This window comes from Mus musculus, chromosome 15 (genome assembly GCF_000001635.26).
Source record: "Mus musculus strain C57BL/6J chromosome 15, GRCm38.p6 C57BL/6J".
In the NCBI taxonomy this organism is placed as follows: domain Eukaryota; kingdom Metazoa; phylum Chordata; class Mammalia; order Rodentia; family Muridae; genus Mus; species Mus musculus.
The window spans coordinates 94,927,589-94,943,714 of record NC_000081.6 but is presented as its reverse complement, the minus strand read 5'-3'; the positions used below and the strand labels follow the sequence as shown (position 1 = coordinate 94,943,714).

General features: G+C 41.4%; 1 protein-coding gene across 1 annotated transcript in view; it reads right to left on the bottom strand.

The window, feature by feature from the left end:
• The window catches only part of Tmem117 (transmembrane protein 117), a 466,913-nt gene that overhangs the window by 152,383 nt on the left and 298,404 nt on the right, over positions 1-16,126 (bottom strand). The window contains exon 5 of the mRNA NM_178789.4: positions 11,822-11,919. Within this exon, the coding sequence (NP_848904.1) occupies positions 11,822-11,919 (98 nt within the window). The remainder of the gene's footprint in view (positions 1-11,821; positions 11,920-16,126) is intronic.

Below are 16,126 nucleotides of genomic sequence, written 5' to 3'. Positions count from 1 at the left end.
ACCCCTCTAGCATGCTCCCCTTCTCTGGGGCATCAAGCCTCCACAGGACCAAGCACCTCTCCCCCCATTGATGCCAGATAAGTTAGTTCTCTGCTAAATATGTAGTGGAAGCCATAGACAGACTCGTGTATACTCTTTGGTTGGTGGTTTAGTCCCTGGGAACTCTGAGGGGTCTGGTTGGTTGATATTGTTGTTCTTCCTATGGGGTTGCAAACCCCTTCAGCTCCTTCAGTCTTTCCCCACCACTAGCTTGTTAATCATTTGGGTTGTTTTTCTCTCCCCTTTTTAAAAATCACAAAAGAGTGTTAATTTTGTTAGTTTTTTTTCTGCACATGATTATTATGCCCCCATTCCCCGTTACTATGTTGTGACATAGTAGATTCATAAATATTGAACCACTGTTATAAAAGATAAAAGCCATTTAATTATGGCACCCAACACTTATATATACTGTTTTATTTTTAATTATGTGTGCATATATATGTACATATATATATGTGTGTGTGTGTGTGTGTGTGTGTGTATGTGTGTGTGCACATACAGGTGCCATGGTATGTAGAAGAGAGAATGAGACCCCTCCGGAGCTGGAGTTACAGGTGGTTGTGAGCCACTTAACATAGATGCTAGAACTGAAGTCAGGATCCCTACAAGAGCAGCCCATGCTCTTAACTGTAAAGCTGCATCTTCAGCCCCAAAACACAGCCTTTAAATGTGCTGTGTGCATTGCAGTTTCTTTCCTAGGGATTTTTTTTTTTACTATATCTTTGTTCATCAGGGTCTGCTTCTGTTCACTGTCGCATGTCAAGCACAATGCTTCTCCCAATGAACAAATCACAATAGTAGTTTGTGAATGGGGGACCTGCCTTTTTTCTCCGGCTCACAGCAAATTTCTCCCTAGATTACCCAGTGGTCTGGAATGTGAATCACTCATTTGTCTGGCTATTATCAGCACATTCTATTTAACCAATCTGAAAGCAGCCTTGGAGTATCTCCCTCATTAGGTCTGAGGCACCTCTACCTATGTTCCACCTTTGTCCCTAGGAAAAAAAGGCAAAGAACTTCTCCCATCACTCAGCTTGGCAGCACACAGGGTGTGGAACTCTAATCACAGCCCCTGGGGAGGCTGGGAGTTTACAAGTTCAAGGGCTGGACTACAGAGTAAAAATTCAAAGTCATCATAAGCCACTTGGAGAGACCTTATCTCAAACTAAAATAAAATGGGGCTAATGGTATGGCCCACCTGGTTATACACAATCAACCTTAAATATTCAGATTTAAGTAACAGTTGTGCTATGATCCCAGGAAGAGACCAATCATTGGTAGAGAGCCTCATCTTGTCTTGGGTGAGACTTGACCCCACTGTCACCCCCTAGTTTTGATCTCTGGCTAACAAAGCGGGATAGTGACTTGTTTCCACTTATTAATGTCAATGAGTTGCCCTGTAGATAGATAATAGATTATTAGTTGTGAAAATTCTGGCTCCAAATCCAATCGGCTGTGGACTTCCAATATTGAGCCATGGAGCTCAAAGGTGAGTTTATGGATCATCAGACTTGTCACCAAATCTGGAGAGCGCACAGAGGCAGAACATTGGGCAACCTCACAGGTACCTGTGCTTAGTTGCTTATTCAGTCTATGAAATACTGGTCAGTCATGATTCAGACAATTCAAACACTGACAACAATCTTTAGATAGTTTTATTCTAAATATAAAATCTTAACTCAAGCAAAAAGATGTTGGTTATAGCTCACAAAACCAAACAATTTTTTTAAGAACGACTTTTAAAAAAACATTCATTCATTCATTCATTCATGAATCATGTGTGCACACAAGAGCATGTGTGTACAATGTTTATATGTGCTGTGTGTGTATGAAGATCACAGGATTATCTGTGGGAGTCTGCTCACTTTCCACTGTTTAGGTCCCAAGGGTCAAATTCAGGTCATTGGGTTAAAGGGCCAGGTGCCTTTCCCCATTGAGCCAATATTCCAGCCCTCAAATTCAAGAGGGGCCTCTCAAGACATCACTGAGTGTGTCCACCTGTAACATGGACACAATCCCTCCTCTCAACACCGACCCTAAACATTTAGGTCCTTAGAGATCTTCAGTAAGGGGCACGTTCTTTCAAACATTTACAGCTCCAAGGACTGTTTGAGGTCTCCGCGTTGCTAGTCTGGGTTTTACTGACTGGCATGATCAGCTATACTAGAGGGTGTGACTTAAGCAATTTAGGATGAGGTTGCTTCTTAGTTTCTTTGTCCTGTTAAACTCCACTTACCTTTAAGAAATACAGAAAAGATCTCTAAGATGTTCAGAGGCAGTGGTGGTAGTGATGCCGGCATGCTACATACACCCTTCAGCCTTATAGTGAACTTTATAACTGACTTTAGGACTCATTATTTTGGGCCAAGGTGATTTTAAAACCCTGAAAGTAAATATTTCTATCCATTTTGGAAAGCAATATACTTGGAAGCTTCACAATTCCTATAAAGCACCCATCGACTGCAAACCAAATGACTTGAAATTATCCTTTTATGATTTTCAATGAAGTCCTCCGTCTGAATTGACTGGCAGGTTGGGAACCCGTCACCGCAGTACAACTCTCCAGAAAGCATGGACGGTTTGCTGTCTGTCAGGTAGACGTCTAGAGACATGGCAAGGAAAACACTCCTGCTTCCAGATAGTGGCATAAAAGTCAAAACATATAAAAGCTTAATCACCACGTTTCATTTCCGTGCATTTTAAAAACTGTCTAGTGGTGTTTTAACTTATAACATTGTGAACTATTTATTCTTTATCTTCCTACCAAGAGACGGCAATTAAACAAACAGCACATTTTGCTACCCAATTTAAAGATGCTTTAATTTGATGCCTATGTCACAAATCATGAGATCATTCTCTTAGACAAAAATGTGTGTGCTCTAGATAAAGAAAACCACTTCTATAGAGTAGTAATTTATCCTATATACATATGTGTGTATGACAAATTACATACACGCACCACACACATACATAAGCACACACACACACACAGAGGGTAACCTCACGTTCCCCCGGCTCCTCCTCCAGCAGTCATGGCTTGACCTAGAACAAGCTGATCTTCTATCAGCCCCATTACAGAGAACTACTTTGGCCAAGGTCACTACTCCTCAGAGTTTAAGGTCATGGAAACTCAGCACTGGGACTTATTTCATCCGTTACTGGCACTTCTCATGGATTTATAAACACTCTTGGCATCTGGCACCATTTCCCTAAGGTTTCATTCACTCTGTGGGCTGGTCCCCGCCCCGCCTCGCCCACTCCGAATCCTCACTCCATGTGCACTTCCTCTCATTTGGATCCTCATCTTCTCTACGGGATTTAATCCTAGTATATTGTATCTTTGTTTTTATATCCTTTTAATTTCTTCATGCACTATCTACATGTATATGCCACTTGTACAAACTACAAGTATAAGATGAATTTATGTTTATACACTACTGTCTTAGAACTTACTCCTAAGATCTGTACGCAGGTGACTGGCACTGGGCTCCTCTCTGTCTGGGCTCACTGAGCCCCACGTCAGACCTCGCTCATTCATCAGGAGCTCTGACAGCAGGAGACAGTTGTGACTGTCCACTGAGCTGCTGCTCATCTCCACACGTGCAGCGCTATCACCGACTTCTCTTCCTCATCTGCAATGCCTCACCAATCATCAGCCCCTCTCCTGCATGGCTGCTGCTCATCTTGAGGTGGACTCTTCTGTTCCACTTCTCTATAAAAGCAATTCTAACTCGCCCAGTGCAGCATCTCAGGGCCCACATCCTGGTCCACACTTCCTACTTTCCTCTCCCCGTATTCTTCACTGGGATGAGAATGACATTAGCCTGATTTTTATCTTTCAGATTTATTGTCTCAGAACAGTCAGTATCTGCTGCTAGAAACAACAGGCCTTATAACAGAACCATAAAGAACACAGAATAACAGGCAGTGAGGCCGGAGCTGAGAGCCAGGTTAGTGGCTAAAAAGGCCATGACTCTCATAACTATGTTACATTGTGTTCAGTGTTTAATAACTATTTAAATAAGCATTATTTAAGCAGATTACTTAAAATTTGACTATTTTTAAATTACCAATATTAAATTTACACTGGCATGAGACTGGGTTAATATGCAGGTATAAATGCATCTCCAAAAGTTAAATTACTCTGGTATGAATACAGGGTGAATTTTCAAAGCAAATTATTCATATCACATGCTAACAAAGTAATGTTGCTTGGTGTGTATGTATGTATGTATGTGTATGTACAAATGAGTGCATTCTACATCTATGTGCATACGTATGTATACTAATGTGTATATGTATGTATGTGCATACATGTATATGTGTTTTTCTATGAGCAGTGTATGCTTGTGCATATAAATATGTACATGTATGCATATAAATGTGTATACATGGATGCATATGAATACAAATTAATATGTACCTGTGCATGCATGTGTTTCTGTGTGGGCATATATGTATAAACATGTGTCTATGTGTACAAATTTCTGCTTCTGTATTGCATAAATGTGTGTATACATGTGTGCCTGTCTATGCAAATGTATGTATGTATATAGGTGCTCATGTATCTGTGTGTGCAAATGTATGCATGTATGTGTAGAGGCCAGAGGATAACCCTGGGTGTTTTTCCTCAGTGCTGTGTACACTTTATTCTATTCATTTTATCTTCAGACAAGGTCTTTCCCTTAGCCTAGCACATGTCAAGCAGATGAGACCAGCTGGCCGGAGAGCCCCTGAGCCCTACCAGTCTCTTGTACACTAAGTGTACAAGAGTGCACTGCTTTTCACATGGGTTCTGGTGACTGGACTCAAGCCCTCTGTCTGTGTGGCAAGCACTTTAGCAAACAAGCTACCCACCCCACCCCTGCCACTCAATTACCTTTTTATTGAGAAGTAAGTGTTTTACCTCCATCGAGAAAATCATTTAGAGCACTGTCTTTGGGTCTTTCTCATGTTAAGACCTCAAGGTAGGCACGTTTACAATGGAGCCTGCTAACTTAGTATTAAGGTGACTGATTTTCCAGATATAGGTATTTTATTTTGGAAAAATAAATGGTTTGTTTTTCCTCAAGTACAAAGGCCATCTTCAACCAAAGACAGACATTTGCTGAAAGAAATAAGAAAGAAGTGTACTGTGTATTAAATAATAATGAGTACACACACCATCATAACATGGAAAATATTTTTCTAGTTAAAAGCATTGTTCTAGAAACTAGCCAGAAGGCTTGGTGGGTGAAAGTGCTGGCTTCCAAGCTGACTAGCATGAATTTTATCTCACCCACATAAAGGTGGAAAGAGAGACCCATCTCTCACAAATTGTCTTCTGACATCCACACCTGCTATAGATTACACACACACATACACATTCACAAATAAATATTTTTAACTAAATATCGTAAGGTCATCAGGTCGGGAGGGAACTTGACAGCAGTATGTTTCTCTTATAATCAGTGTTAAATTATTTCTATATTATCACTAATGGATTGGCACCTAGCCGTTGCAAAGCCATTTCCACTGATGAATTCTCAGGACCTCCCCATACAGACTCACTGGGCATTATGAGGTTCACGCTCTCTTAGGGAATCATTCAAATGTGAAGATCAAGTCTGTTTCTATGTGTCATTAGGTAATTAATGGTCAATATTTTGACCGCTGGGGGGAAATGTATAACAAAATTGTTCCCTCATCTCCATTTTAGCCTTAAAGTAACAAATAATATTATGGAGTTCAATGAGATTTCACAGAATAACACGACGTACCCATTTGTAAAACAGAAAATGGAAACCCATTGTAATCAGATGGGTCACAATATAAAGAGTATGCAAGGGGGTTAGTAACATTTTTCTCTATGGATTTTCATGATTTGGGGATATTTTCATTTGATTTATTTACTGAATTTTTGTTCTTTAGAGACGGGGTTTGTTGTCGCACAGACTAGTCTCTAGCCTGCTCTGGAGTAGAGGACGATAAATGACCTTGATCCTCCAGCTTCCATGTCCCAAGGGCTGGGATGAACACACACACACACACACACACACACACACACACACACACACACACACACACACACGCACACACATCCTTTTATTGATTCTTTGTGAATTTCACATCATGTACTCTATTCCCACTCATTTCCCCCTCCCCTTCTTCCATCCTTTCAACATCCTCATCAAAAGAAAAGAAATCTCACTGTGGAAGCTGCAACGTGTCACAGTGTGCCCCACAGTGCATCCTTTAGTCCACACACCTTTACTTGCAAACATTCCTTGCAATGAGTCGCTCTTCTGGTTCAAGGCCCCTGGCTTCTGCTGCACTATCAATACTGGATCTTTACTGGACCTCCTTCCAGATATCTTGTTGTTGTCCTGTAGCACAGAAATCCTAGAGCTTTGGATCTGTAGGACAGGCCCTTCATGTGCTCCAGCAGTTCAGTATTGGGGTAGATGTTGAGATGGGCCAATTTAAAGCCCTACACGTAGGCTTGCTGGTAGCTGAGCTGGTCATCCCACCAGCTCTTCCATACTTATATCACCAGGACAGGCTCTCCAATACTGTTGTGGCTAGCTCATCTACTGCTGCAGACAGCAAGGGACAAAGCCAGCTCTTCCATTCCCCTGCCCTCATCCCGGCAGGGCCAGCTCCACTGCGCTGCCCAGGCAAGGTGTAGAGCCCACTCTTCTAATTCTGCAGCTGGTGAGGGGCAGAACCAGCTCTCCCTTTCTCATGGCCTTGGGGCCAGCTATCTCGCTTGCCCCTTGCCACAGGTAGCAAGAGGCAAGGTGAGGCATCTTTCCCTCTTACCCATGCCACCACATGATGGATAACATGGCAAAGCCAGCTCTCCCATGCTCATACCCTCAGGGCCAGCTCATCTGGAACTCTGGGGGAAAAGATGTTCCCCAAGGAACATCTCTGCACAGTCCTCAGCCATCAACATGGGCCCAGGCAGCAGCCCAGATCAGGGATGTTTTGTGGTAACATATCCCTGCTTCTGGAGGGTCATGGACCCAGACATGGCCCTCATTGGCCACACTGGCCAAGTCCTCTCACCATGGCCTTAGGTGTTCACATCAGACTGTTCCTTATTACCCTTGAGTCTCCAGTTCTGTCTTGCTTCCTTGAGCACACATCCTTTTGCTTCTCTTCCACTCTTTCTATTGCTTGATTGGCTCGTCTTAGTGGTACCTGGGGGTTCTGGGTGTCTGGGGTTGTCTCAGGAGTGCTATGCCCAGCTGATGCCAAGGGCACCAGGAAAGGGTTATCTGAGGCTTGCAGCCCACCCAGGTCCCATGGCACTGGACTGGGGGTTCATTTCAGGCATGGTCTGCCAGTCTGTGTCTTACGGTGCTGGACTGGGGGGGGGGGTGAGCAGCTATTTTATTTTCATTATTACATTCAATAGTATACATTAAAGTGATGATGATAATGGTGACGATGATGATGATGATGATAACTAATAACAGTTTCTTTGCTACCTCTTGTTGGGTCAAATTTAAGCAATTCAACCCTTTGGTTAGACCTTACCACCCATACTACTCAAAGCAGAAGACACAGTGGTTGCATTTGTCCCCCAAGTAAGAATGTAATAATGTCAAAGGTTGAAAGATGTTCACCGAAGCCATTAGGCTGCTGGAGAAAGTGCTTATTAAAATAGGGGTTTTTTTAAACCTAATTTTAAACATGAAAATGGAGCATCATCCTCTTCGTATGCCTGTGTGGAAGCAAACAGGTGCGTACAGTTGCACACATCTCTCTCTGTTCTCACTTTGTGATTTTTTTAAAACCCCAACATCTCCAGAGCACAGTTCTATCTGAATGCTTTGCCACTGTCCCACTGGGGTTGTCATCTCTATAATCTGTGTCGGTGAATTCCTTGTCACACCCTGCCCAGGCCATAAAACACAAATCTCAGTTTGGGATACAGTGGCTCAGGGACCATTGCTAAGGATGCATTTCTATTTACATCAGGATAGACTCGTTCACACTGTTGTGTTCAACATTGCCCAAGGCTCAGCACCAGTTCATGCTACCTGTCTACTGCATCTTTTAGGATATTTAGCCTATCCCACATCATCTCAGCAAGACACCAGTTTCCATATGGCTTGATTCCTGTTGAAAACTAGATGCATCTATTAAGATGTGACACGTGCCACTCAGATTCACAATTTCACTGTTCAAAGCAATACGTGTGACTAAGAAAGACAGAATGGACAACCTTCACGCAATTTCTTCCCCACTCTCTTCCTTAATCATGGTTTTTCCTTGGTGCAAACAAATAAGCCATGCGTTTAGAAAACAGCATCCTGAGCTGCTTTCTATTCAGGGCAAAGCAACTGGGTCTCTGGAGAATACAGACACAGATGACACTAGGAGAATCACACTGCTTGTCCTGTCTGACTTCAGACAAGACAGTGGAAATGGCAGCCGGTAGGCCCTCGGGAAGGTGAAAGTAAAAAAAAAAAAAAGAAAAAAAAAAGATTTTTATTCTTACACCTTTATTCTTTAAAAGTAAGAAATGGTCTGGAGAGTGGTTTCAGAAGCCATCTGTGAATATTCCCTTTGGCATCTAATATTTCCAAACACAGTCATAGTTTGGTCTTTTCCCTGACGTGAGAGCCTGTGAGCTACAGTGGCCTCCTCTCTGAGTTTATCACTGACATCATTGTCTTCACTGGGAAGTCCACCTATCACTGAGTTGAGGAAGCAGGAAGTTAGGCAGTTGCTGCTGCTGATACCTGAGTGGGCTTTTGCAAGTGAAGAACATAGGAACTTTGCTAGCACAAACTGCACACTGCACAGGCCTCAGTGTTGTTCAGTCTGCTGCAGGACCACACTGCAGCACTGCACAGGCCTCAGTGTGGTTCAGTCTGCTGCAGGACCACACTGCAGCACTGCACAGGCCTCAGTGTGGCTCAGTCTGCTGCAGGACCACACTGCAGCACTGCACAGGCCTCAGTGTGGCTCAGTCTGCTGCAGGACCACACTGCAGCACTGCACAGGCCTCAGTGTGGCTCAGTCTGCTGCAGGACCACACTGCAGCTCACAACAGGTTTGCTTGTAACATCTCCTACGCCCACGTAGAGCTTAAACAATTCCTTTTTAATAGCTAGAGCAAAATCAAAAGGAAACATCTGCTTTTGAGTGGGCGACATGAAGTATGCAAATATTCTCTTTCATTATTGAGATGGTAAGTATTTCAAATATGGGTTTTTTTTTTATACTTTATCTCCTATGACTAAGAAGAAAACCAAATGTCCTTTATTCTTGCTAAGTTTCTTTTAGATGACAGACCTGCACATAAAGAAAGATTTCTTGGCTTCCCATATGATTTCCATGTTTAATAATTTGCATCAGATTTTGCTTTTTAAAGACTCATGACAGTTAAGATAACCAGGCCAAAATGTATAAAATAATTAAAAAAATTAAATATTTCTTTCATTGTTTCATGCTCTGTGGTTGGAATTACTACTTTTGAATAACTGGGAAGGAACACACTCAAATATATTACACATTAGTAATTTATTTGAATAATGACTATTTAAATTTTAATTTGTTTGACATGTAAAAATATATTTTGCCAATAACTATAGCTAAATTACAACTTTAGATCAATTATCTAAATTAGTAATTAGTTCGATTTACATTGGGAGTAAGTCATCGCATATATTAAAATAAAGTCTTTATATGAAAGAGATAGACAGTACATAGATTTGAGTGGGAATTTCCAAGGAAAAATTGTATTAGGATGCTTTTGGGGGACTCCAGCATGGATTCCTGTCCTCGGTAAGAGCTGTGATTAAGAATCTACTGGGGGGGGGCTGAGGAGGTGGCTTGGATGATAAAGGGTTGCTGCACAAACAAAAAAAAAAAATCTGAGTTCAATACTCAACGTCCACACAAAAGAAGAGCATGGAGATGCATGTCTGTAACTCCAGCCCTGAAGACTCGAGGGCAGAGGGAGGCATAGGATTGGCTGGCCAGCAGCCAAGCTGGGTTGTTACGCTCTGGGTCCAGATTTGCTGTCTGGAAGGATACAGTAGGAAGGCAAAGTGAGAGCAAGTGGGTTAGGGGACAGACTGGGGTTGGATTGGGTCATATCATTCATACACACACACACACACATATATACACATATATATGTACATATATTATATATCATATATATGAATAAATTTACCAAATAATAAAAAATTCTTTTAAAAGAATATGTAGAGAACTATTGAAGAAACCCAATATTAAGTCCAGCCTTCACATTTACTCACATATGTCCATGCAACCTCCGTGTCTACAGCACTCCCTCCCATGCACACACATATAAAACCAAAACCAAATCAAACAAAGAAAGAATAGTTAATGACAGTCACCACAGGGACTTCGGATCTCTGTTTGCACGGGACCTCTACAGTACTTGGCCCTGATACCTCACAATGTGTAATCCACAGTGGGTTTTCTTTCATCAGTGCCATCTGCTAAACACAGCAAATGGAGATTGGGTTCAGAGAGGCACGACACTGAGACCTTTGATACTGAGTCTGTCTCCTTTCAAATTATCATACTTCAAACCACTGTAGACAACTATATAGAGTAGAAATATTCCCAGAACCTCAAGTTCTTATGAAGCATAATTAACTGAAGAAAAATTAAAAATGACTCCTTAAAAGAGGCACATCAATTCTCTTAGACACGGTGATTTGTAATGACTAATGGCCTCAGAGACCTAAGCCTGTGACAACCGCACCCATTCTCCAGGGTTTCAAGGATTTAATGAGCAGATGCACAGAATACCAAGTCCATGGTGCAATACCTAAGCTGAACACCTTCATTAAATATTTGCTACATTGTTCCATAATACTGGACAAACTATATAAGGAGCTTACATGCATGAATATAAATGCGGGTCAAAAAAAGCACCATAAAAATAGTCGATGCTTGACTCCTGGAGCTAAGGTGTGAACATCTACAGAAACATGTTCTTCTCACATCCTGAAAAAACCTACTTGTTTACTTGCTAAGAATTGAGTTCAAATGTCCCATTATCGCTAGCAATATTTAACAACAGTGTGCCGGCTTGCAAGATTGTGTTGAGTGTTTATTTTCTCCGAGTACTTAATTACCATTATGTTTGTAGCATTCATAGTTTTAAAAGGTAAGAAGGAATTAACATCTAAGAATAAACACATATTCCTTATTGCTCTTCATAAGGAAAAGATACAGGCTAGCATTTTCTAGCACAAGCTGCCATCAGATACAATGTGTCTGGGCATTAGCGTACATAACTTTACAGATAAGAAAGCAAGCCGCTTTGCTAGGGGAATAACCCAAAGCCCCTTTATAGCTTTGATGGGGCTGGGGCAGGAAAGGAAATCACAGAGAGAAGAAATACCAATGAGATGGATGCAGTTAGTTCCTCCAGCTGGACTTCACATCCTTGTGGTGAAGCCAGCCTCTGCAGAGTAGCCTAGGTGATTTGTGTAGACAGGGAACAGTTTTATGCATCACATTTCCTTGAGGAAAATGACAGCTGGTTTTTGCTGAGTCAAAAAAAAAAAAAAAACCTGTTCACTTCAGGTCAAGCCATATATCATGTTTCTTTCTTATAAATGAGCTCTTGAACAATAAACAAACTGAATAAATCTATAAGATGTGGTAATGATTTTAGTGGGGCAGCAGAGCCTTCCTAAATGGAGCTCTATATAGCTAATGAAAATTATGCTCACCTCAACTGCTTTGGTAAATGGGGCAGAATAGAAGTAAATAAATAAATGGTGCGATTTCCTACCAGAATAAAATGATCCTCACGTTGCCTTTCTTCCAGAAAGCTCTTGCGGATTTCCCCCAGTCAGGGTAGGGCTTGTCTTGAAGCATCATATCAGTTACCTGAAGAGGAGAGGAACTGGCTTAACACAGGAGGACACCGAAAGTTCAGACTTCAATCCAAGCATGATATTTACAAACACCGAGAATAGAATGTGTACATGCTTAACATTAGACCACATGAAGAGATCCAAATTAGAAGTATAAGATTCAATCAATTAAAAAAAAATGTATGAGTGTGATTGATTTTACACACTGAATGAACATGTTTAGTTATTTGCCATGGAAACACTGAGCCTGGTTATTAAATGTTAATTAACATTATATAGGATTTTTTCCAATTAAACTATGTTTCATTAAAACTAGAAGCATGTACTATCTGATCCAATGGTTTTATCAATGTATTTTATCATATCAAGCCCTTCTCCTCTCACTTGAAAAGATAGTACATTTGATTAGCAGAGTCCCCTTAGAATATATATAAATATGAGTATATATTCACATTTATGCTATTCTTAGGTATTCCTAAAACATAAGCTTCAAAACAGAACCTCCAAATCCCATATCCAAATTCTTTTACCTAAATCCTAATTCAAAGTTGTTTTTCCTCTCTCTCTCTCTCTCTCTCTCTCTCTCTCTCTCTCTCTCTCTCTCTCTCTCTCTCTTTCTCTCTCTCTCTCTCAATTCTACTGTCTGTGGCTTTTGCTGACTTACCTCCCACTCTCCACTGAAGTAGTAAATAACTAATACATGAGCAAAACTTCAAGCCTTCCCTGCCACCAGTCTGGTACAGCACTTTCCCAAGTTTACAGTGCACGTGTTCTCATTAGCCAGCACTTTCCCATCTACAACTCTGCATCTTCTAAAAGCATCCTTCCTCCCCCTGCCACACGCACAGACTGCCTGTCTGCTAAAGCCTGGGTACAGCTGTGATCCTCCAAGCCGCCTCTACTCTCTGCTCCAGCACACTCAGTGCACACTTGCTGTCTCAGTCTCTCATGCCAAAACACTCCATTTCCCATGTTAACATTTCTCTTCTCTCTCTATCAGCCTTTAAGATCCCTAATAATAAATGTTTGCCTTTGCATCCTTTCTACTGTCTCAGGGTCTTTCACAGAGCAGTCCAAAATGCTTATACCAAAGATAAATGAGAAAATGAATCAGTAAATATATGTTGATTATAAAAGACTCATTTGCAGGGTAAATTGCTCATTAGCCACATCACATATTAATGCTTTCCTCAGATGTTCAATGTATCATTAATAGTCTGCTATTTGAACATTTAAAAGGCCCGTAAGTGTGTGAAATGATTTTCCTAAAAAGGGAAAATGTGATTTTGTATGCATCATACATGCACGTATATAACTTATTTTTCCAGAAAATTTATAACCCATCAAACAGACATCATTCCACTAGTTTGGTTTTAGTTAATAATGCTCAAATTTAAGCACACAACGTCTTAATCAGGATTAGTAGTGCTGTGATTAAACACCACGGCCAAAGCAACTTGGAAAAGAAAGGGCTTATTTTGCTTATTGGTCCACATCACAGCTCATCACTGGATGAAGTCGGGACAAGAACTCAAACAGTTCAGGAACCTGGAGGCAGGAGCTGACGCAGACAGAGGTCATGCAGGGTGCTGCTTACTGGATTATTCATCATGGCCTACTTAGCTGCTTTCTTGTAGAACCATGACATCAGCCTGAGGGTGGCCCCACTCCCAATAAGCTGGGCCCTCCCCCATGAATCACGAATTAAGAAAAAGCCATACCAACTGGCCTAAAAACCGAACCTATGGAGGCATTTTCTCAGTAGAGGGACCCTCAATTCAGATGGTTTGAGCATGTATCAAGTTGACATAAAACTAGCCAGCACATACGAGGTAGATTCAAAATTGAGAGACCAGATATAGAGTATAAAAAAAATTGCAAAAAGAAGAATTTTTATTACCTATTAAGAAATACTCCTGTGGGGCTGGAGAGATGGCTCAGTGGTTAAGAGCACTGACTGTTCTTCTAGAGGCCCTGAGTTCAATTCCCAGCGACCACATGGTGGCTCACAACCACCTGTAATGGGATCTGATGCCCTCTTCTGATGTATCTGAAGACAGCTTCAATCTGAAGATGAGCTACAGTGTACTTATGTACATAAAATAAATAAATCTTTTAGAAAGATACTCCTGTGCTATCATCATGGGTCAGACAAGCTTCTTGGTGCAGTGGTCACGTGATGATGACGATTGGGAGCTAAGAGTGAGCTACAAACAGGACATCTATATCACCTCTATGGTTGGGGAATCACTGTAGAAGAGAGTGGGAAGAACTAAAGAACTGTGGGAAAGTCTTAGCTCCTCAGACTCTAAACTTCCTAATGCCTACGGGAGCATCTAATACTGACAATTCAAAAGGGAAAGATATTGTTTGATTTACTTTTATTTGGGTATGTGTGTTCATATGTGTGCAGATGTGTGTTAAAGTATGTATACCGGTGTGTGTAGAGGTGTGTGTGCAGGTTTGTGTGCAGGTGTGAGTTAAGGTATGTATACAGGTGTGTGTGCACGTGTGTGTGTGTGTGTGTGTGTGTGTGTGTGTGTGTGTGTGTGTGTAGGTGTCACAGAGGACAGAAAGAAACATCAGACTCGCTAAAGCCAGAGTTACAGGCATTCATGATCCACTCAACATAGGTTCTGGGAATGTCTGAAAGAATAGCCAGTGTTCTTAACTGCCAAGCAAGCCCTCACTCTCCAGCCCTTTCTACTTGTAAAACAAGGTAGTAATTGATTATTTTCTCATCTGTTTGGATTTGTTCTAACCTTTCCCAGTTAAATTTTTTAAATTATCACTAACAGTGAAGACCTTCAATTATATTTCCTTCAAAAAAAAAAGATTCAAGATATTTATTGACAAGATCCAAGGGAAGGGATAGAGCATGAATCGGGTGAATCGTATTGTCACAAAAAAAGTAGGCAATCTCAGGGAATTTAAATCCCACATATTCAGACACATAGTCTCAGGGGAGGTAAGAAAGAGCTGCTGCAACAATTTCAACCATCTTCCCTTCATAACCCGGTTAGACAACAAGTCTTGTGCTGAGTATTTTCATAAAACATAAAGGTTTGTAGTTCATGTCTGACCAGATTTTAAAAAATAATAATGATAAGATTTCATTATTTCTTTCATCAGTATGTCTCCTGTACCTGAGGAGTATAAATGACAATATTTTCATGTAGCACAACGATTACTGGGTGTGTTTTATCCCACTTCATTGTTTGCTGCAGGGTAATATCTGAAAATACTTATCATATTTTCTGGAGAGTAGCCATCTGCCACTAGATGGATGACCAATGATTATGCAGCTTATTTTATAAAGACCACATCCAGAGATAAAATCTTTTCTCAGGGAAATGATAAGATGGGGGCCAAGAAACAATCTGTCAGATGCCAGGCAGCTGGGACTCCCCCCGCCCCCCAGCTCCTAGTCTTTATTTTAAGTCACACCATCTGATGGATGAGAAGTCACTTACAGCTAAATTGGCAGTTGCAGGGACAATCATTAAAGGGACGCATTCAATAAGGAAAAAATCCAATTACCTTCTGCATTAGAGAAATCAAATTTATTTCTGGTGTTGGTCAAGGGCAGTCTTTATGGGCAGAGATGCAGGAGGCGGAGTGAAAGGATGGGGGTGGTGTGTGAGGTAAACACAGTGCATGGATGTGTGTGCTATAAACGCAGTAAGCGACCGTTGATGCTTCTCTCACAGATTCACAGTAGCATGTGAAATTGCAGGGCTGTTTTTCCTAAGTAGGAGCTACATGTTTAGCTCTCTGGATCTCACAAACCCTCTGCCTCAGTTTCCTGCCAACCAGGTTTCAGCACGGAAGGCAAAACCTCATCATTTTGCACGTAACAGAATTGTGTCGGAATAGTTTTTCTCAGGAAAACCCAAGCTACTTCAGGACATGGGTATTGTGTACAGGTCGGGTGTAAAAAACATTTTTACAAGTCAGCAAATGGTTGTAGGGACAGTCTGTCTCTGTTGTGGGTGTTAGTGACCTCTTTGACAAGACGCCATGGCAACAATGCCCCTGAAACACCAGTGGTGCTGTGCATGCCTCACACCTGCCACGGAACTAACCGTCGTAAGCCACCGGGTGTAGGGGCTTACTAATGGTCATGGTAGCTTCACACTTCCCACTTTCCACCTAGAGACAGAAAACAGTCAGTGAGACAGAGAAGAAGAGACGTGTCACACCTAATATGTTGGTGTGCA